The 22500-nt window shown below is 42.7% G+C and overlaps 4 protein-coding genes and 1 non-coding gene across 5 annotated transcripts in view; 4 read left to right on the top strand and 1 right to left on the bottom strand.

Annotated features, from left to right (window-relative positions):
- LOC127258368 (putative cytochrome c biosynthesis ccmC-like mitochondrial protein) overlaps positions 1 to 1216 on the bottom strand; it is a 1297-nt gene extending 81 nt beyond the window's left edge. The window contains exon 1 of the mRNA XM_051285539.1: positions 1 to 1216. This exon is cut by the window's left edge and continues 81 nt beyond it. Within this exon, the coding sequence (XP_051141496.1) occupies positions 1 to 666 (666 nt within the window). The 5' untranslated portion in view covers positions 667 to 1216.
- Positions 1217 to 8583: 7367 nt separating this feature from the next.
- Positions 8584 to 10069, top strand: LOC127263625 (NADH-ubiquinone oxidoreductase chain 6). Its single transcript, XM_051293135.1, has one exon. It carries the CDS (start codon positions 9435 to 9437, stop codon positions 10056 to 10058), a length of 624 nt encoding a protein of 207 aa, XP_051149092.1. The 5' UTR covers positions 8584 to 9434; the 3' UTR covers positions 10059 to 10069.
- A 116-nt stretch (positions 10070 to 10185) lies between these two features.
- On the top strand, positions 10186 to 10563 carry LOC127244389 (NADH-ubiquinone oxidoreductase chain 3). The gene has a single exon (XM_051265053.1). It carries the CDS (start codon positions 10207 to 10209, stop codon positions 10561 to 10563), a length of 357 nt encoding a protein of 118 aa, XP_051121010.1. The 5' UTR covers positions 10186 to 10206.
- LOC127242143 (ribosomal protein S12, mitochondrial) lies at positions 10480 to 12781 on the top strand. The gene has a single exon (XM_051261915.1). The coding sequence runs from the start codon at positions 10612 to 10614 to the stop codon at positions 10987 to 10989; it is 378 nt and encodes a 125-aa protein (XP_051117872.1). The 5' UTR covers positions 10480 to 10611; the 3' UTR covers positions 10990 to 12781.
- A 50-nt stretch (positions 12782 to 12831) lies between these two features.
- TRNAD-GUC (transfer RNA aspartic acid (anticodon GUC)) lies at positions 12832 to 12905 on the top strand. Its single transcript has one exon. It is a non-coding gene; the product is annotated as a tRNA-Asp (tRNA).
- Positions 12906 to 22500: the final 9595 nt, after the last annotated feature.

Here is a 22500-nt window from a genome sequence, read left to right as displayed (position 1 = left end):
GAGAAAAGATGGAAGAGGAAGACGTGTTTCCAGAACGAACAAGATAAGGGTTGAGTTGGGGGAGTTCGCAAAGTTAGACAAGATTGGAATGGGCATAGGAACATGTATTGATGTACCAGATCGGCTAATGCTCCCAGGTTGATGCGATGTATTCCACCAGTTGACTGAAGACTTTATTATTGGTATATCGATCGGTCCAGCACGGATTGAAATAGGAGCCGGTTCGACAGGAAGCTTTTGAAAACACAGTGCACCCAGGTAAATAAGGAACGAGATGAAAACAGAGGTTAAACGAGCATCCCACACCCAAAAGGTGCCCCACATAGGTCTTCCCCGAAACCCCCCAGTAACTAAGGTAAACAACGTAAAAAAAGCACCCATTTCTGTACCGGTTCCGGAAGAGCGAAGAAAAAGGGGATGTTTTGTTAATAGGAAGAAGAAAGTGTTTATAGCCGTTGCGATATAAACAAGAATACTCATCCGAGCCGCAGGAACATGTACATACGGAATACGAGAATTTCCACCTTGTTGAAGATCTAGTGGTGCTACCCGAAGACTTAAATGAATAGCCATCGCTGTTAAGAACAACCGAGATCCAATGAGAATTTGCGCGTAGCTCCTGGTCTTTGACATCAAAAAAGAAGGTTGTAATAAAGAAAGGGACATGTGAGAATTTTGTCCTAGCTAGTGAAACAAGAAAGACATGGATCTATATGCAATACGCAATCAAAGGATTTCTCACCCAAAAATCTCAGAATTCCCCTTGCTTTCTTTTCGCGTAGCTCGTGCGTGGCACTCCTTGCCATTCGTTGGTTATTGGCGGAATACCGGAAAAAAAGAAAGAGAAATTAGGATCAATCAATATCAGAGTTACCCTAAAATAAATAGCATTTCGTCAGAATACGAATGAGATCAAAAAGGCCATGTAACCGAGAAAGAGCCCTATGATTATAGTGATAATCAGATTCTCTCTGAGAAAGATGATAAAATCTTTCAATATGGGCAAATCAATATTCATGATTTTTTTCAAAAAATGGAATATGTTCCGCTCCTCCCCCCTTATAACGAGAAAGAAGAGATACTTGTCGAATGCCTTGGTTTTTTCCAAGAAAAAAACGTGGGAGGAAGCTAAATAAAAGATTTTCTGCTTCTAAAGCTCTCTTTCTTCTCTTATGATATTTCATTTCGGGAAAGATCACTCCTAAAAGCAAGCTTGATCTTATATACGATACCACTAGCGGACGACTATCAGCATCCACCTTCTGCTTTGTAGTAGTAAAGGAAGATTTTGAACCCCAAAACCAAATGAATAGTAAATTAGCAACGTTCAACGTAGGCAGCCAATTCTCAACATCTTAATCCTGTTGCTAAGGGGGCACCTAAACCCCATGAACTGAAGTAAGGGTGGGACTCTGACCGTACTTCCCGAGAGTAGACAACTCACAAAATTCCCCTCCGTAACCTAACTAGGACATGAGCACGGAACCTGTAGCTTCTCTTTCTCCTTCTGACCAACCCAGCCGTTGCTATCCGGTAGGCCTTTCTACTTGTTTAGCGTTCTTCCCCTTTGTATTCGTTGAACCTTTGCTATCTTTCTTTCCTATCCGGAAGACTCACTCAATCACCTCCAACGCCCGCTCAGTCAAGGGGTAGGAAGACCTCCCTTCACGGAGAAAAACCACCCGGGCACCCGTTCTACTAGCAATCGTTGCTCTAAGAAACTTCTTCTTCTGCCCTTCCTTGAATTCAAAGCTGCGGATAGCCCCTGTGGGAGTCGAACCCACCGACTAGGTTTCTACCTTGTTTTACCCCGACTAAGGAACCATAAGCCCCAACTTGAAAATTCTTCCTCAATTAGTTAAAAGGCTGAAATTGGCTGATATTATGACGATACTAGGTAGCATAGATATCATTATGGGAGAAGTTGATCGTTGAAATGATAATTGATACAACAGAAATAGAAGCTATCTATTCTTTTTCAAAATTTGAATCCTTAAAAGTTAAAAGAAGGATATGAAATTATATGGATGCTTGTTCCTATTTTCATTCTTGTGTTAGGAATCACACTGGGTGTACTAGTAATTGTTTGGTTAGAAAGAGAAATATCTGCGGTAATGACTCCATCAACGGTTACGAGAACAGTAAGAGCGGCTTCGGTTTGCTTTCTAATAAGGAAAATACATCTCATGCCATCCTGTGAGCAATCTTCTTTTTTCCTTTGCTGTCGGTACATGGGAGATATCTTGAATCGGATCTCATTCTTCTTCGCCTAAGGAAAGAACTAAAAGATGATAGCATTTCTGGGGGAATAGAATCATATTCAGTGGATGCCTAAGGTTCACTCACTTTAAGCTTGAAAGTCTCAGGCTAGATCACGCTAAGGAGCGAATGGATAGAAACTTTACTTGTCCTTTCCAGTATGCCGAATAGAGTGGAGCTTTTCCCCAATCCAGCAGCTCCTTACTCTCTATTGCTTATAACCGGCCTTCTTTTCTATCTAAATCCCTGCTTTTGCTAACGTTCATTGATCAACTGCCGCAACTAGTCTTGATCGATCCAACCCGGTATAATATGATATGTCCAATCAAATCAATCTTCTTTCAGATCCTTCTATATTTATCTTGTTCCGTGTCCGAAGGTTCCCGTAACAGTAGCTGGTAGTCGGTGGATGCGCTAATGTAATGGTAGGTGCGTGAATAATAATCTTTGTTGGTGGGGAATAGGTATGCATCCCCAGTCTGTGAATACCTCTTCTGGCATTATACTGAATAGGTCTAGTCTTCCATTACCGGAAGCGGTACTAAGATTTTAGGTGGCTAGCATTGGTTAGGATGTTAATCGGATCATAAGATAAGTGAATGCTATAGAGATCTGAAAAGGACTCGGTAACTAGTCTGAACAACGAAATATCGTATAGAAATAGAACTTGACTTAGTTCAAGCAGCGGATTCTATTTCTCAAGTGCCACAATTGTATTGTATATAAAGAAGTATCTTCCGAACCATTGGCACAGTATCAATCCGACTAGTCTTTCTTCATTTTGAGAGCAAGAAGCGGAACTATATATTAGTTTCAATTAGAACAGTGGAATCACAAGTAGTTACTTATATTTTGACGATGGGATTCAGTTTCGGATTAACGCTACTCATTATTCTTCGTGCATTCCTCGATCCCTTTGGTGATGACCAGCTACCCAATCCGATTTATAGTACATTTTACGGGGAACTTGGTGAAGGAAGAAAGAGTAGAGCAGCGTCTCGCGGAAATGAATTGACCAGATCGATCGAATTGCACGATGCCGAGTTTGATCCTTGTCCACTACCTCTGATGAACGAAAGCGGTCCTTCTACACGAATTGCTCCTTGATAAAGTTCAACAACTTTTCATAACTGAATGCCAGGAAAAGTGAGTTCCAAGAATTACCTTCTATGTAAAAGACGATTTCCTCCTTCACTAGTAGAGTACTGGTACTCTATTTGAATTTGATTACTAGGCCATATCCCTACCCTAGTTCAAGAACCCGTTCAAAACGCGGGAAAAAGAAATGCCTAAAGGCCTAAGTCCCCACGTCAGTTTAAACTCCACTCCCTGGAGGATGAAACTTTATTCGGTTCTTTTGATATTGAGTCTGACTCTTATATAAATATAAACACCGATGATCCAGTACCAGACTTCGCCTTTTTGGCTACCCTTCCTCTATCAACAAACAGGAAAGGTATTTCTCTCTTGAAGAGAAAATCAAACTTGATGCTTTTATTAAGGTTTAGCTATCGATACGTGAACTCTTTGTGCTTGCTTAGCAGATGCCCTTTACATCTCCGCTTTGGGCTCAGTCACTAGTTTGCAGTAAAGAAAGAAGATGGTTCTAGTATAGACCATTACACCAAAAATATCCTCTCTCGATACGCTCTTGCGCTTCGCAGCACTTTTGCCAGTGAATATGGCTACGAAAAGTCAGAGAGGTCTATAGGGCCGTTTATCCCCGTTTTGTTGTTGTGCGGGGTTCCCCACGAATACTGGAAAAGTTCGCAGTTTTCCATTCGGTCTTACCTGATCGCCAAAGCAGAACAGTGCTTTCTAAAAAGCCTACCGTGGCTGATAGCAAAGTCAAGTGCGATCCGAAGCTAACTGATGGCGCCCTTACTCCGGGTAAGAAAAAGCAAAAGGAGTCGACTCTAAGATAATGAAAATCGTGGGAAAGACTTCGGTGAGAAGGGCCTCTAGTACAATGAAAACTTGGCATTTCAAGCTTCTTTTCTCATTCCTACAAGCTCGAATTAGAATATCGTATGATAAGAACATACTTCTCAGACTGATATCACCGAATTGGTAGTTTAAGAAAGTGTAACAGTAAATAAAGCCGGAAAGCAGGAATGTCCCAAAAGCGTCTTCATCCTTTCACAGGTTTTCAAAGCAGCGAGCCTTCACTGGGGAGATAGCGACCTCTTCAACTCAAAACCATTGAGAGTACAAGTAAGACACTAAACATAGAAGAAAGGGGCATGAGAGAAAAAGCATTTGTCCCTCCTAGCGTTCAAATAGGCCTGAAAGAGGGCCAGGGATGGAAGTGACTAGCCGGCTGGGAAATACTATGATGAGAATGGGAAAGCTGTACCCGCTACTCTACCTCTAAGGTTAATCCAATTCCTTGTAGTTGAGATTGCCCCTAATAGAGTAAATAGGTAATGGTGCGAAGCGATTAAAAGAGAGAATCATGCACCTCATAGGCACCAGACTCTTTCCTAATCTTTTTCAGATGCGCGTAGTGGAAAGGCCTGAGGTAAGTATTACTTTATCAAATCAAATCAATGAATAGCAGTTAGAATTAGGAGTCTTACCCCCGCTTCGATGTCGGGGAATCGATCAAAGTCTGGTTGAAGGGGCGGTAACTAGCCTTTGATGAGGAAGTAGGCGAAGTCAGGGTTTAAGCTCCAATGCTACACAAAGCTGAAATCCCTAACGAGGGAAAGGAGTGAAGGTCAAGCAAATGACTCGGCTTACCCTAACGGGCTTTGTAGTGATATCAAGTGAAGATATTTCTCTTTTCCACCAGCGGGCTTTGTAGTGGCAAACTGTAGCCCGAGGGTATCAAAATGCTACCCCAACTTCTTGTTATATGATTCAGATGAACAGCCAAAGGAAGCGAGAATCTCATTCTACTACGTCGTGAGCCGCTTGTTTTGATATTGATCATTCGGCCTGAGTTAGCATTTAATAGTTTAAAGGTCCCTTCCTATTGAAAGGGGCGGGCGGAGCATTATTAATAGATAGAAAAGAAAAGAAGCCGAAGAGAGTCGTTTACACTCAGTGAGTAGGAATTGGGGTCCTATTTCCCAGTAGCTTGAGTCGGGAAGCCCCCTTGGGACTAGATGAATGACTCCTACGACATTCCTAGGAACCTGAATTTCTATATTCCATGTGGCGCTTGACCAGCCGATCTAATGAGAAAAGGTTCGAAAGGCGCCGATGCATCGATTATAGAGCGGTATCGGAAAGAAGTCAGATTTTTCCTGGGACAAAGCAGTGCGCTCACTCACTGACTGCTTGTTGTCCTGATAGGGTAGCTTCTTCGCGGATTTCCCCTGCCCGAAGTGGATTGGCAATACCAATAAATCTCACCGAACAAACTCCTTGTCAAAGCCGTGAAGCCATGCGTCTTCGACTTTGACCCTATAGCGTTTGGGTGGTGGCCTACTAGCGTAGTAACAGAAAGGCATCGAGGGGGGGCACTGATACTTGTGTTCCATCACTAAGAAAGGGATTGTCGTTATCTAAGTTATTCCCATTGGCAGGAGGCACGCCAGCATCTCTACAAATTCGTCGAGGAGAGTTTTTCACTAAACTTGAAGGAAAAAAATATTGCCCGTAAAAGAAGAGAAAAGAGGCATTCTAAAGCTCCGGAAGGCCGACGACTATATCTATATGAGGGTGAAGAATGATAAAGACGAGAAAATTCCAAGACGAACCGTCACGGGGTGGAGAGTGTGTATTGACTACCGAAAGCTAAATGAAGCAACTCGGAAAGATCATTTCCCTCTCCCATTCGTAGACCAGATGTTGGAAAGGCTAGCAGGACATGAGTACTACTGCTTCTTGGATGGATACGAAGGCTATTTGAAAATACCCATGGCACCGGAAGACCAGGAAAAGACTACATTCACTTGCCCTTATGGGACTTTCGCATACAGGCGAATTCCCTTCGGTCTGTGCAATGCACCTGCCACCTTCCAGAGGTGATGGCAATCTTCTCAGACATGGTAGAGGACATCATTAAAGTCTTCATGGATGACTTTGGTATGACCTATGACGACTGTCTGCACAACCTTTCCCGAGTCCTCAAAGGCTGCGCTAACCTCGTGCAACATTGGGAAAAGTGCCATTTCATGGTGACAGACGGAATTGTCCTGGGTCACAAGGTGTCGGCCAAGGGAATAGAGGTAGATAAAGCAAAAATGGAAATAATTGAAAATCGACCTACCAATGTAAAGGGGGTGCGGAGTTTCCTAGGACATGCAGGATTCTATAGGAGATTGAGTTAGGACTTCGCCAAGATTGCAAAACCCCTTACCAACCTCTTGGTCAAGGGCGCACCCTTCGACTTCAATGACGAATGTTTGAAGGCTTTCAACATCTTAAAGCAAGCCCTGATATCTGCACCCATTATTATTATTATTGCACCTGATTGGAGTCAGCCATTTGAGTTAATGTGCGATGCAAGTGACCATGCCGTCGGACTTTGGGCAAAGAAGGGACAATCGACTACATGTTAATGTTATATACTACGCTAGTCGTGTCCTAGATGGTGCTCAGCTAAACTATGCCACCACAGAGAAGGAGTTCTTGGCTGTCGTATATGCCCTGGACAAGTTCCGACAATATCTGGTATGCTCAAAAGTATTTGTATATACGGATCACGCCGCTATTCGCTTCCTTCTGACAAAGGCATCTAAGGATGCGAAAGAGAGCTGGTGGGTATTGTTACTACAAGAATTCAAGCTGGAAGCTATCGATGCTCCTTTCTTTATGATGCCTAATCCTAAAGCTAGTGGAAATGAAAGCAAAGGATTGAATCCCTTATTTGGTACTTAAAAGCAAGGTCTTTCTTGTTGACATTTACCTAGGATTGATTTGACTCTACTCAGGATTCATCTGCTTAAGCTTTTATAGAGTAGATGATGGATCTACTAGCTTCCGAATCCCTTGTCCTCGGCGTGGTACTCTGGATTGACTTAAAAGAACCGGCCCTTAGGAATAGCATACGATTGCCCGATCCCTTTCTAGATAAGGGGAGTAAGAGTTCGCTGCTTTAGGATGAAAATCTTTCCGGTGGATTCGGTTCGGGTTAGCCTGATCTTGGAAGGAATCGGTGTAGCCATTCTTTCTTTCTTAGTTGGCTTTTCCCTCGTAAGCCGAAGGAAGAAGCATTTCACTTGCTTTTAACCACAAAAGAACGTAAACTCTAAGGACGGGATGCCAGATAAAAAGAACTTGCTGGAGCTAGAAAGCCTTTCATCGTTAAGTTCGCCTGAAAGCGCTAGCGAATCTCATCCTAATTCAAAAGCCGGGTTTTGCCTTTGCAAACTTGTATGCGGGCGGAATAAGAGCTGTGGGACTTTTTAGATATGCCTTCACTTCTTCCGTTCCTCCATCTGGTGAGTTAAGAACCTGCTTCGATATGATACTTTCTAGGCCTATGGGATCTTTGTTCTATATATGATACTGCTCTGCCCTGCCTTGCTTGATTCACAGAACTCAGAATAGGCATCAGAGGATAGATCGACGCGGTAGCTGACGAATCTTCCACTGGTAGATGGACAAGCGTGTGGACCGATGGACTTAGCAGCCTTGATCGTTACAAAGGGCGATGCTACAACATCGAGCCCGTTCCTGGCGAAAGAGATCAATATATCTGTTATGTAGCTTACCTTTTTAAAGAAGGTTCTGTTACCAACATGTTTACTTCCATTGTAGGAAATGTATTTGGATTCAAAGCCCTGCGTGCTCTACGTCTGGAAGATCTGCGAATCCCTCCTGCAACTATTCAAACTTTCCAAGGTCCGCCTCATGGGATCCAAGTTGAGAGAGATAAATTGAACAAATATGGTCGTCCTCTGCTGGGATGTACTATTAAACCTAAATTGGGGTTATCCGCTAAAAACTATGGTAGAGCATGTTATGAATGTCTTCGCGGTGGACTTGATTTTACCAAAGATCTAAAGAGTCAATTCCGCTTTAAAAGTCAAAGCGCAACCATTAGATCAAGAATAGGAAAGTCCACTTGACTGATTCATAGTGCAGATAGAACATCTTTATCATTTGTATATTTTCAATCGATTTATTCTTTTTTCTTTTCTACCTTCTATACAAAGTGGTCACGTACATGTGTATTTCTACGCTATTTATATGCCAACTAGTCTGCTATTCAAGGAAACCCGATCCTTCTCCAATGCCCGGTTCACGAAGTTCTACCACTGCAGGGCTCAATCATGCTAGTTAGGCTATATGCTTAACACATGCAAATAGAAAGTTTGATCATCAGACCTTAGAGAAAGGGGTGAAAGCGATAATTTCATAAGAGAAGGAAGAAAAGAGGTTTTTTTTTGGATCATCCGGGAATCTTTATAGGAGTGACAAGGGTTCCAAACCTTTCCTCGCGTGTGGCGAAAAAGATTCTATTCTTTCGCAAACCCCTATAGAATTCGAATAATAATAATAATAAGGCTCTTTTTCTTTTTCATGGAGCTTTCTCCCAATCCTCAAGTTCCATTTTGATTTCTATTTATACGATGTCAACGGTTCTTTCTTTTTTCGATTACCAATGGTTCGACAACGTACATTTCCAATCAAAGTGTCTTTTTCTTTTTATGTGGTCGTCATTCTTTTTAGTCTTTGTCTCCTCTTCATGGATGAGCTAACCAGAGCGGTGGCTCAGTTCTATCCCACGTTGGGAGGAACGAATGGTGGGTTCGGTCCACCACCGGCTCCGCCCGGGCCGGACAATTCCGTTCTTTTAGCTGCTTCTGGTTCCCACGAAAGCGGTCCGTCTGATCCAAACGCTCATGTCTTGGCGGAGACACAGGAAGGCTTAGACCGCCTACGTCAAGAGAACCTGCGCGCCCTTCGTGAGAACGAAGCTCTCATAAAAAGAGCCAAGGAGGAACTGGGGCTAGGAAAGAACGTTTCAAAGCGATGAAAGCTCGAGACGCCGCCAAGGATCAAGCTAGGCGGATCCGGCGCCAGGCACTTCAGGAATTCCCTAGGACAGTGGAAAGAGATTTGAGATTCCGTAAGTAACTCAGTGCCTTTTTAAGGAAGGGGTTTGTCTTGGAAGAAGAAAATGAAATACGAACAACCGCGCTGGTCGTAATAGATCGACTTTCATGCTGGAGCAAGAACTAGCATGAAAGTTCCATTTCAGGGAAGGACGACGTACTATGACTATGATACTTTCTGTTTTGTCTAGCCCTGCTTTGGTCTCTGGTTTGATGGTTGTACGTGCTAAAAATCCGGTACATTCCGTTTTGTTTCCCATCCCAGTCTTTTGCAATACTTCCGGTTTACTTCTTTTCTTAGGTCTCGACTTTTTCGCTATGATCTTCCCAGTAGTTCATATAGGAGCTATAGCCGTTTCATTCCTATTCGTTGTTATGATGTTCAATATTCAAATAGCGGAGATTCACGAAGAAGTATTGCGCTATTTACCAGTGAGTGGTATTATTGGACTGATCTTTTGGTGGGAAATGTTCTTCATTTTAGATAATGAAAGCATTCCATTACTACCAACCCAAAGAAATACGACCTCTCTGAGATATACGGTTTATGCCGAAAAGGTACGAAGTTGGACTAATTTGGAAACATTGGGCAATTTACTTTATACCTACTATTTCGTCTGGTTTTTGGTTCCTAGTCTTATTTTATTAGTAGCCATGATTGGGGCTATAGTACTAACTATGCATAGGACTACTAAGGTGAAAAGACAGGATGTATTCCGACGAAATGCTATTGATTCTAGGAGGACTATAATGAGGAGGACGACAGACCCACTCACGATCGACTAAAGAAAGAAAAGGCAAGTCGCTTTCTATTGGTTCAAATCCAATTCGTGAGAGGGATACGATATGAAAAAATTCTTCTTTTCTTTTTTCGGTATGCCGCCAATAACCAACGAATTACGCAAGGAGCGAAAGAACGAAGTGTGCTGTGGTGATGTCCGAATTTTCACCTATTTTGATCTATTTAGTGATCAGTTCGCTAGTTTCTTTGATCCCACTCGGTGTTCCTTTTCCATTTTCTTCCAATAGTTCGACCTATCCAGATAAATTGTCGGCCTATGAATGTGGTTTCGATCCTTCCGGTGATGCCAGAAGTCGTTTTGATATACGATTTTATCTTGTTTCTATTTTATTTATTATTCCTGATCCGGAAGTCACCTTTTCCTTTCCTTGGGCAGTACCTCCCAACAAGATTGATCCTTTTGGATCTTGGTCCATGATGGCCTTTTTATTGATTTTGACGATTGGATCTCTCTATGAATGGAAAAGGGGTGCTTCGGATCGGGAGTAACCACTAGTGATAGGGCAAAAAGAGGGGGGAAGGACAAAGGAAATCGCGATGCCTACATTAAATCAATTGATTCGTCATGGTAGAGAAGAAAAACGGCGCACGGACCGTACTCGAGCTTTGGATCAATGTCCCCAGAAGGAAGGAGTATGCCCGCGTGTTTCAACGAGAACACCGAAAAAACCTAATTCAGCTCTACGTAAGATAGCCAAAGTACAGTTGAGCAATAAACATGATATATTTGCTCACATTCCAGGCGAAGGTCATAATTCGCAGGAACATTCGAAGGTCTTAATAAGAGGAGGTAGAGTCAAAGATTTGCCAGGTGTGAAATCCCATTGTATTCGAGGAGTCAGGGATTTGCTGGGAATTCCGGATCGAAGAAGAGGAAGATCCAAATATGGTGCGGAAAAACCCAAATCGATATGAATGGAAGATGCCTCTGGAACTTCTTTTTCTCGGTCAGTAGTTGGAAAGTTTCTCGAGCTCAGGTACGGGCGACTCAGCCACATGTGCTCGACTGAATATGCAGCCACGGAACTGCTAAATCCCTCGTGAGACAGAAGTTCCGGTCAATCGTGTCGGCCTTCATCACCGCTGCTTTGGCGATCCGACTTCACGAATGCGGTGACGCGCAGTATTTGTTGACATAGGGGTAGCGAGGAGCTTTCCGCAGTTCATTCAATCTATGAATCCACAGTGGGACGTTCTCAATCCAAAGTGGACTTTTGGGTCAAAGCCTAGACCAAAGGTCCCTAATAGCGTAGGGAGACTAATCGGGTAGCGAATCCCATCCTCAGCTAAACCTGGGCAATTCACATAGCGCCTTCCTTTCGATAGACTTCCTAAACTAAAGGAGGATCTAGCTGTGGATGATGTCACAGCTGGAGAGTCAACCTTTGAATATTAATGCCTGCCTTATTCTAGACTGAAGAAGATAGATTTCAAGAATTCCTTCCTTTCCTTTTCATCGAAAGCTTTAGTCACATCTGACATCACTTCTATTAAGAATTAAGAAAACCTAAGTCGAGTTTGTTGATCGGATAAAAGGATCTATGGAATAGAGTTGAGAGACCCTTTAAAAACAGAATGAAAGACAGAATAGGATAAGAGTTCTCAGAGCAGACTTCAGAGCTGACCATTCCTTTCTGGCTAACCTACCGGTGGACTCGAAATAACGAAAGCAAGCTTTAATGCAAGACCCTTATCCCAATAGACTAGACATCTATAGATGAGAACACATAAAGCTTATGGAAATCCATCTTGACTTTCCTTTAATTCATGCTCTCATTCTTAGACTGCAGGGGGACATCCTCAGAATGGTCTCTCAGTATGGTTACCATTTCCTTTCGCATAAATAGTCTATGTTGTAGATAAGGCAAGTTATACGATACGATGTGATTGACCTATCAATATGATCTATATGAATATGAATAGGGTAAACATTAGATGGGAAGATGGGAAGAAAGAAGGCGATAAGGGAATGCGCAGAGCAAGAACGCCTCCCCCTCAAAGAGAGTAATAGAGGGAGACAGCAACTCACCAGGAGAGGGAAGCTAAGAGAAAGAAAGACCGGAATTCCCATCCTTCTCTTAGAAGGCAGAGTCGAAGATAGGATGTATTTCTTACCCAGCCTTTGTCGTCCTATCTTATCTCTTTCAAAGCTCTATAATAAAAGTCAAAAAGGGAAAGGGCACGGAATAAGAAACCCAAATCCACTCCATAAAATAGAAGAAAATCCAACACGGAAATAGGAGGAAATAGGACCGGTAAAAGCCCTTCTTTGGTATTGGGAAATACGTCACCCTCTCGCTTTTCTTTCTATCTATTAATGCGGAAACGAGCAATTTGAACAAGCTGAATTCCATCCACCCTGATTTCCGACCTCTTGCATTGCATTACCATAACGAAAACAAAAAAGAGATTGCTCTTGTGATTCTCCATGAAGCTTTCTCGGTCGAGGAAAGGAATAGCGATAGATTTCTATAGAGCATCGAGGAACAAGCAGATGAAATCGGACGACGAATTCTTGCGTGGTCCAAGGAAATCAAAGGTCTGCTTCCACGATTTCATCTATATAGAATCTTTGAATATCAGAATAGCTTATATAGTCATGATTCAATTCATGAATTAGCCCACTATGAGTCTACTGCATTTATAAATATATATTCTAGTATATCATTTCTGTCTCTGTTACAAGACGGCGAAACTAAATGGTTCAAATTCAGAGAAAAAAAAGAAGAATTTTGAGGCTGTACACCTCATTTTCCTGGGATTGTAGTTCAATCGGTCAGAGCACCGCCCTGTCAAGGCGGAAGCTGCGGGTTCGAGCCCCGTCAGTCCCGACGGGGGATCCTTTTTTTTCCTTTCGCATTTCTCATCAAAGAAATAGGGGAGAATTTTCATTACTTCAACTAGTACCGATTGATGGGAGAGAGACATATTTGGATTAGTACTGGACTAGGCAGGGCAGTTCATTCCTGAAAAAGAAGTAGTGTTGACCGGAAGCTAGTTCAAAGAAAGGGCAAGCCAAGAAGACAAGTGAGAAGAGCAACCATTCTCAGAAGAAGACGGCTTGAAGTTGCTTACTCCTTTCTATACGACGGCAAATCAACCGAACTTTAGAGATTACATTCGATTTAGAAGCGGGTCAATTGTCTTTCCTTCGCCAGACGAATCCCCTCCTACCTGCTGTCATTGATTTCTCTTTCATCTCCCAGTCCTAACTAGAAAAGCATGAGTTCGTAAGCTCTTACCCGCCGTTGAAAGTTCGAGAGCAAGCAAAAGAGGAAAAGAGGAAAAGAGGAAAAGAGGTAATGAGGTAATGAGGTAATGAGTTCCACTGCTATTACTTCAGTTAAGTACACGTCTTCCGGTAAAGGTAGTCCGGGGAATGCCATGTTGCAATCAATGAAGTCTTTCCTTCATCCATCAAGGAATCAAAGAGCAAGTTCAGGTGAATGGACGAGTTCCGGGAAAGAACCCAACGAGTGAATGCTATGAATGAGCCTTCTTCCCTTCACGAGTGAAATTCATTCTATTGAACGGGGTAGGAGGCGGCTAGGTGGTACTGCTTGTGCTTCTCTTCCTCTCGCTATCTGAATTAACATGCAATCTTGGCTAGAATCAGTACTTTCAGTAAGCGCTATCACTTTCCGTTTTACTCGATGTAAGCTTTCAGTCCGGGCTCGGGAACAAGGCTTGTCGAGCCACTACTTGATGAGTGAGTTTAATTGAGATTTGCTTGGATACTTACGGCATTGATTCACTCATGTAAAGGAAAGGAAGTGAAGCTCCCAAGGCGAAAGAAAGATCGTCAGACCCCTAGAGAAGATAGTTCCCGCAGCAGCAGGAGAATAAAGAAATTCAATTCAGTAGGCTACAAGCCAGTCTTAGAGAGGGATTCTATTTATGGTTCAACTACAACCCGGTCGTTTTGGGTCATCAAGGGCAGTTTCAATGCGGGGACGAGATCCAAATCTGTGATTGGCTCTGCTCCCCGATTTGGATCTGCTGTTGGAACCAAACCAAGTGAATCGCTTTTGTGGTTTAAATGCTGCTAGCTTCTATCTTGCTTTACCGGTCCTCTCATTCTCTTCCTTTACTGACTCATCCATTCTCCTCCCTCTCCAACTCGGTCGAGTCATTCCTGGCGGACTACCTTTCGGTATGGAGCTATAAAGAAAAGGCTAGACCTAATGCTTTGAGTTTGCCTTTCTTGCAGGCATTGAATGAGCCAAATCCCTTGATGATGGGAGTTCCCGCTTTCAGGTTGTTTTGAGAAGAAGTCTTCCATCTCCAGATGTTACAATTCCAGGAGTAGTGGCAAGCTAGGGCCGGGAAAGCATCCAAAGGTTGTGGAGGCCTTTTCCCGGTCAATCTACACAAAAAGCCAAAGGGTTAACTATGACTCAGAGGAAAGAACTAATAAGTCTGCCCTGGGAAGCAGTGCATAAGAAGCTACGGGGAAGAGAGGTGGGACCAGAGGCCTAAGAAAATATGACATGGGACTGTCATAAAGCTGCTTTCGCTCCTCATGTTGTCAAAAGGTCATACTATGGCGTGGGACCCTGAATGTACAAGTGAATACATTTTGAGATATCACTCAGCGTCAGTGAGGCATCTCTAAAAGCCAAGACCTACAATAGGTGGGTACCAGACTATGAATTGCATCCGCGGGAAGGTTCGAAAGACTTGCTTGGGTGCGCACAGGAACTACTAAACTTTAGGCTTCCTCATCAGGAGCGAGTAGGAGGTCTCAGAACAAGGTTTGATTGTTGCACAGAAGAAAGACCTTTTGACGGGCTACTCTCCAAGCAGCACGACCTCGCTACCTCCCGAAGCAGCCTAGTTACACAATGCAGTTTTTTCTAGAGACGAGGATGGACCAGGCTTTTCCAGAATCGGCCAAGAAGCTCAGTGAACCCCAGTAGCAGTCGCTACCCCATGACTCTTAGTGAGAACCGTAGATTGAATGACTTTTCCAACAAATTGTTTATCGATGACTGAAGAATATGAACTTTCTACTTATGATCGTCACGAATTGAATTAGAATCAAATTGCTCTAGGTCGGTTACCGGTGTCAATAATTGACGATTACACAATTCGAACAATTTCTTCGAATTCACCTCAAATAAAAAATGTATAAAATTCTTGATTCAAAAACCATTTACAAATTCAAAATCAAAATAGCTTTTTGACCTAAAGGAATGAGGTTTTGGTTTGGTCAAGAACGGTTGGTTCGCGAGAATCCTGGCTTCGTTTTGATTCAAAATCGATTTCTATTCGAATAATGATTTCAAAATGGATAGTTTCAACCTCTGCTTTTAAGAATAAGCGTAGCCCCATAACTGTATTTCTATCAATCCACACCACCCCCCATTGAAATTTCATTCAATTAAGAAATATCCTGTAGTTTTAGGATAACTTCGTTTTCCTGGTCAAGTCGACAAGGGCATGAAATTATTTTCTTTTTTCTATAAAAAATAGATTTACCTGGACCAATACATGATTTTCTTTTAGTCTTTCTGGGATCGATCCTTTCTCTTCCTCTGGTCTAGTTAGTGACTTCGCTTCCCGCCCTTCGAACCGTTGCTATGTGGTATTCCCTTCTGCTTTGTAGTAGTAAAGGAAGATTTTGAACCCCAAGTCCAAAGGAACTAATGCCACTGATAGGAAAGACATAGACTCTATGCCCACCCACTTACCGCTCTATCACTTCAATTCAATGACGGACTGAACCTACCTTTCCCCATTCGACCTACCTGAGAACACTAACGGAACACTCTTTGACTCCCACTGACCAGCGGATTCCTGGTGTTGTTTCTTCTTCATTACCATTGATTCTTCGGGATCCTGTTGGTGCTGGTCGGCAGCGAATATCCCCAGCTGTCCAGCAAGTGGATGGTTTTCAGACGTCGTCAGGTTCTGGTCAGCAACAGATTGTTACGGCGTCCGCTGATATTGCAGTTCAGACGCGACCAGTTATGGCGGGTGCTGCTTCAACGGAAAATGTTCATATATCGTCCTTGAAGGAGGGTGGGACAAGTTATTCGGCACCGGTATCTGAGGTTCAATCAGTCTCGAAGGATGGGCTGGGGCTTTCTCTGCAACACCAGGTGCAGTCTAGTGCGCTTGTTGAGGGCGCAGCTTCACGGATTCTGAGTCTGATGAGGACCCGGTGCATACTTTCAATTCCTTTGGGGTTCTTGAAAATATGAAGGATGGTATGGATGGAGAGCTGCCTAAGGTGTCTCTGTCTCGGTCTCCTCCCGCTATGTCATCTCCTTCGCTACCTAGTGAATATAACTCCCCTGCTCCTTCGTCTCCTTTGAGGCCTATGAATAGATCCCCCTTTCTAGATGAACCTAGAATCCATACTCTGAGCTGTTTCATTGCAGTATGTGCTATAACTCTTAATAAGCTAGATTCAGTATGTATTAAATAAGAATATACCATTTGATAGTCTCAGAGATCTTGTAATGAGTGGTATCTTCGATAGGTATATTGAAGGTGGGGCTAGCCTTTCGTCTATTACTGAGGTGGTCACTCCTTCATCGAGTGTGCCGGATGCTGGCACCCCTAGTTCGATACATAATACAGTTTCTCACATACCTCTATAGATCAATCATCTGTTTCTGATGTACCGAATCAGCCGTTAGGCAATATTGACACTAATAAGAGTATCGGCTTCAAGTTCTTTATCGGGACTGCTCTGCTAATGGCAGCCGTGGTTGCTCTTTCATTCTATAATGGTTCTTCCGGCGTAGCCTTGCCAACTTATATTCCTACATGAACTGAAAAAATAGAATATGATTAGTGAAAGAATGATGCTGATCGAGTCAATCGATCGTATATTATCACAAAATTCGGATCTCTTTGAGTTAGAGGATATGGAAATGAAGGTGATTCAAATGGAGGTGAATGAGGGGTCCTATGTATGGGGTGAGTTCAAATTGCTATTTATTCATAAAGATGAGATGGAGAAAAAGTCTTTTTCAATATTTGTTCGCGTAGTCGATTCAGACTACTACCTCTATATATTAGACCCCGTGATAGACTTATTCTTATGGCTCTAACAGATTTTCTTCTCAAGACCTTGACTTATTCTTCTTTTTTGGATTCACCCTTTGCCTATCTAGAAGATCGTGATCTGCTTTCTTACATATCAACAATTGTAGGCTGGGGTCCTGTAGAAGTAGTTATCCTTGTTGATCTAGAAAGGTCAATCTCTACGCTTTCCCGTTCTTGTCTCATGGCTAAACTCTCAAGCGCTGTGGGGGATCCCTTGATCTTCAACCTTTTCTCCTCTTTCTTCAATTCCCCACTACTCAGTAAAATGGGTCCCACCCCTGATTTTGTTTTGGCTCGGAAGGGATCCCCCCTTCAGGTACCGACATCAGTCCTGTCTTGCTTAATATCTTTTTAGATCACTTTGATAGGGCTTTCCGATCCCGATTTCCCCAGCTTCCTTTCGCTGGCTATTGTGACGAGATTCTAGTCCCAATCCGCGTAGACAGACCGGAGGATGGATCTATAGAAGATAGAGTTCCCATTATGGTCTCATTACTAGAAGAATTCAAATTGTCTGCCCGTTACCTATCTCTTCTTCCGGGGGAATCCCCTATTTCTTATAAGGGAGGACTTCTTATCCTTGATGATAGATGATAAGGGGAGGAATTCCAAAGAGAAAAAATAGCATATCCAATCCTGCAGGACCTATATTCCCGAACAGAAGTGATAGATAAAATCTGTTCGGAAGAGTTCATCCCTAACGAACGGCAAGAGCAGATCCTTTTCTCGAGCAAAGCCAGACGTAACAGAGGAGATAGGCGTCGACGGATAGTCATGATGATGATTTGGAGTTTTCCTCTCCTAAGCCCAATGAGAAGACAGAAGAAAGTTAGCAAGCAAAACAGAGATTAACGGGTTTGGAAAAGGGAAGATATGTCTCTCGAGCCTTTATTGTTTATTGAAGGAATAGGGGAATGCCAAAGCTTTAGAAGAAATATCTTTAGTAGTCCCACTGTGAACTGAAAGCCTTACTCGCTGCGTATACTAGGTAGTTAGAAAGAGCTCCATTCGGACTTGGCCTTCCCCTAAAGAGAAGATATCCCATACCAACAACCATCCTCTGCTGCACCCAAGAGTATCTTGTCCCCTGCCATCGAATCGAAAGAAGAAAGGTAAGGAAACGAAAGGAAAGAGAGTTTGCTCTCAGAAGACATAAGGCGCTTTTAGCCCTCTCACTGGCTGTCTTGCCTACAGGATTTCTTAACCTAGTTTGCAGGAACTTGATCTTAAGTAAACTCCAAAGAGAACCGGGCTTTTCAAAATCTATGTGCTTGGTATATTTGTATGGGTTTGAAGTGAGCTGGTGAGACCTTGAGAATCACCTATTCACAGCGATCGAATCGGAAACAGTATACAGCCGAGAGCCAAGTTAGTAAGCAAATGCAGTCTTTTCTTCTCCAGATGCTTCTGATCTTGAGAATCCGTATGGGAGCCAATTGACAAATCTTAGGCAATTGGCTACTACTTCTCGGTCCTTTATTCGACATAGAGCTCTCACCGGAAATGGAACTTGTTTTCTTTCATTACTGACTTAGAGGAAGAGGTTAGTTCACAACTCTGATTCACCTCTAGTCTTTTCTTCTGGCTTTCTTTATCTCGTGATAAATTCATCGATGCTGGAGTCTTAGTGTGGAGGGCGGGGTCTTCCCTACACCCAGGAAAGGGATGAATGATGGAATTCAAGTCGAATACTTTCTGATTGAGATTCTTTTGAATTCCGATCTCTGTTCTAGCTGGAATGGAAAGCTTCCAAGGTCTATACTTGGTGATAGAAAAAGACAGAAAAATCGATTCTCTTCGGCCAGTTTGTCAGGTACTGGGAAACTGGTCTGACAAACTAACTAATACAATAAAAGAAAAGACGGAAAGAAGAGGCTAGGAAAAAACCTACACTGTATCGATGGAACTGAGTCTTCGTCTCAAGCAAAAGCAAAAAAAGATTCAACTATTGCTAGAAACTTAAGAGGAAAGCGGCCAAAAAGCTTCGAGAAGCTATTCTATTAACCTTTCAGAGATAGATCTCAACTCAAGTTGGGCCCTTGTTCAACGATAAGAAGAATGCGAACAAGCAAAAGAAAATTTGTAGCGTACTCCCTAAAAAGGGACAGGAGCTCCGAGTTTTGTGCTGCCGAATGAATACTTAGAAGTAGTAAGAAAAGGTGCAATAATAGTATGAAAATTTTCAAATAGAGTGGAAACATGAGTTGGCCTTTCAAGTATCTATAGAATAAGCACTGTGAACTATCGCCTTCAAAAGGATAGTGTACTAACAGGACCAGGGCGTGTTCCTCTTGCTTTCAGTTTCCGATAGGACCGCGATATGGTGCATCCAGATGGAATGAGTCCCGACATTTGCAAAGATCTTTCTAGATGTTAAAAGAGCTGGCTTATCCCAGTAAACAAACTCCAAACAAAGACTCCAACTTTGATTCCAAAGTCGAATCATTGACTATCTTAGCTTTCTTTTTCTCTATCAATAATGCCGGTACTATGTAGTCTCGCCCTAAAAGGGGCCTATGGATATCCCAGAAGTGTGATCGAATTCCACCATTCGATCAAGAATCTCGTTCTTTAGATCGATGATTTGGTCGATTTCCCAATCGTCAACCGTGGCGCTATGTAATTCTATAAGCGGTGCACAAGAAGATTCTTAATAGATAGAAAAGGCGCTCTTGCCCAAAAAAAGAGTGGAATACTTGGAACGAAGCATTCAAATTAGAGAGAGAATGAGTTTAGTCTTTTTCACTTGATAGTTGATTTGATCACTTAAGAGAATCCATATTTATGTGAAATCATCAAATTAGATGCAGCTAAATCGCATTTCACCATCTTGACTTAACTAAATGGTAGAAGACGCCTCCCTGACTCCTACCACACATATCCACCCCTCTTCCTAAACGAAAGAGTCTTTATTATGTCAACAATACAATCTGAACATTACATATCTACAATACTTTCTGCCCTATCCCATCTGATATATCCCTCATCGTGAATATTCCATTCCCTCCATACAGCTTAAGTAAGAAAGACGAAGCCTGTACGAGTCTAGTTCAGAACGAAAGGAGATTTCTTTGTATTTTCCTTGGTTTCCTTTTTGAAAAAAAGGACTATGCCTTAAGTTAGCAAGGTAAATGGATTTCGGAAAGAAAGATCCCACGTCCCATACGAAAGAAAGACCAGGCGATAAAGAATAAAGAAAGAAGGCTATGGGGATTCTAAATGGATCTCTCAACAATAAAGAAAGCTCGCTCCATGAACGCCTGAGAAATGATGTTGATCAAAGTAGATACAGAGAAAAGAGATTGGCTTAAGAAAAGAGATTGGCTTAAGAAAAGAGATTGGCTTAAGAAAAGAGATTGGCTTAAGAAAAGAGATTGGCTTATAAGGCTTTCCTGGCTTCTTTCATGCTGAATGAAAGCATACCAAAGAAACTCATATTGAAAGTAGGCTGCTCACTAGATGCGGAGAATAGGGAGCTATTGAAGAAGAAGGGATTGACCTAAGGCTTAGAACTGCCATAGTTTTTGTACGAGGAGCAGGTTCTTTAGTAAAAGAAGATGGCATTGAAGAATCATCTATCGTAGGAGCTCTAAGCCTGTCAGCTCAACCAGCAGCCAAGGCTGAAGGAAGATTTCCCTACCTAACTAACATAATAGCCTATGACTTTTTTTGAAGGAACCACTTCGCTCGCGTAAAGTATTCCACCATTCTCTCTCTAAGCTAAGAAAAGAAAGGTAGGCTGACAGCAGTAAGTGTCGGTCTGGAGTCAGATCAAGATCCATACCACAGTTTCACCCTAATACTATTCTGTACGACATTGCCTATTTCTCCCCCTTGAACTTTGAAATAGATGCCCTTGTTTTTTTGAATTGTTGGATTCTGGACCGATTGTTAGATTGAAAGTCTTAGGAAAGAAAGCGTTCGGGCAACTTCCATGATGAGCGGTGTAAAATGAGCTTAGTTACGCTTAGTTCATGTTGGTCCCGACCTAGTAGGTACTTTAGATCCCGGGATCAGGGCTTTCCAACCAGAAAGTAGGACGGCTATTGAATAGCGCCAATGATGAGATCTATCTTCTAATGAAGTCTAACGATGTTTGTTCTTTTGTCTATCTCTGGCTCAGCGATATGTTGGCGGGGATGGAACTAAGGCATCCATGGTGAATGGAAGATATGGTTATGAATGTAGGGGCAGACGCTTTACTTAAGGTTAGGGGGTTGTTTCCCACGGGATAATGACGAAGTTTTCATTGAAAGCGCTATTTAAACTATCTGATTCCAGCTTTCTTCCCTTCCTTGGAGGTTAGGTAGGACTTTTTTCGTATATAGGGAGAAAAGGTCTTCCTTGCTTTCCATGCTGCTTTCCTAGTTCGTTCGCTTCCATGCCCGCATTCATAGTTTCAGTTTGATCTCGTTCCGCAAGAGGCGTGCAAACAGCGCCTTCTTTCCGGATGTGAACTCTTAGCTTCCGTCTTGTCTCAGAATTGAAGGATTTTCCGCTTCCACCTGGTCTGTTCCTGTACTCAGTGGCCTTAATTGCTCGGCTTCTTTTCGATGTATCGACCCGTGCGGGGATTATTCCCCTGTCTTTCGATCACTCTCAGAACTTTACCTGCAGACCTTACTGCACTGCCTAACCTTCCTCTTCTGACATTACAGAACAAAAGATCAAGGCACTTAATGGTCACAAGCAGGAGTAGGATAAAAGTAATCATATCGAATCTCGCGCTATTCAATAGCCCTTGCATTCATCCGCAGGTAAAGGGTTGAGCTAGAAACCTTGATCTCTTTTCGTCGATTTCACGCTGTTTTATCGATGTTTTTTATTCTCGTAATAGAATGAGGAACTTCATGGAATAGTCACTCTTTCGATTTCTCTTTCCTATTGACTAACTTATCAGTTCCTGCCATTTCGACATCTACTCCTAGCCAGAAGACTGAGCCAGAAGACTGAAAAGGAGAAGATAAGAAGATCTACGGAAGGATCCAGCAAGGTTTCCACATAGGATTTGACTTTTTGTACTAAAACCTCGTAAAGTGTGGCTGTCGGTCGCTTTACGACTAGGGAAAACGAACGACTAGTTCCACAATGGACCCCTATTCGGGATCCCCAATGAGGATGAGGCGCGGAGCCCCCCCTGTCCAACATGTTGAAAAACGACAGGGTTCAGCCAGACTGCCTTCCAACTATGGTATCGGTCTACGACTAAAACATCCTAGACCACTAGAAGCCGCCCCTATGATTCGAAAAGTAGGACTAAACGCCCTTAGTTCACACCACTATCACGGTCAGCTAACTCGGGTTCATGGGTGATCTCCTCACACGTAAAGGGTTTCGGTTTTGATCCTTACGGCTGCGGTGAGACCT

The sequence above is a fragment of the Andrographis paniculata genome, unplaced genomic scaffold (assembly GCF_009805555.1).
Source record: "Andrographis paniculata isolate CXL003 unplaced genomic scaffold, ASM980555v1 Contig100END, whole genome shotgun sequence".
Classification (NCBI taxonomy): Eukaryota; Viridiplantae; Streptophyta; class Magnoliopsida; order Lamiales; family Acanthaceae; genus Andrographis; species Andrographis paniculata.
The sequence above is the reverse complement of the archived record's forward strand: the minus strand, read 5'-3'. Positions and strand labels throughout refer to the sequence as shown.

What these genes read in the sequence shown, in the direction of transcription:
- LOC127263625 (XM_051293135.1), top strand. Translation starts at nt 9,435, where the DNA reads ATGACTATGATACTTTCTGTTTTGTCTAGCCCTGCTTTGGTCTCTGGT.
- LOC127244389 (XM_051265053.1), top strand. Translation starts at nt 10,207, where the DNA reads ATGTCCGAATTTTCACCTATTTTGATCTATTTAGTGATCAGTTCGCTA.
- LOC127242143 (XM_051261915.1), top strand. Translation starts at nt 10,612, where the DNA reads ATGCCTACATTAAATCAATTGATTCGTCATGGTAGAGAAGAAAAACGG.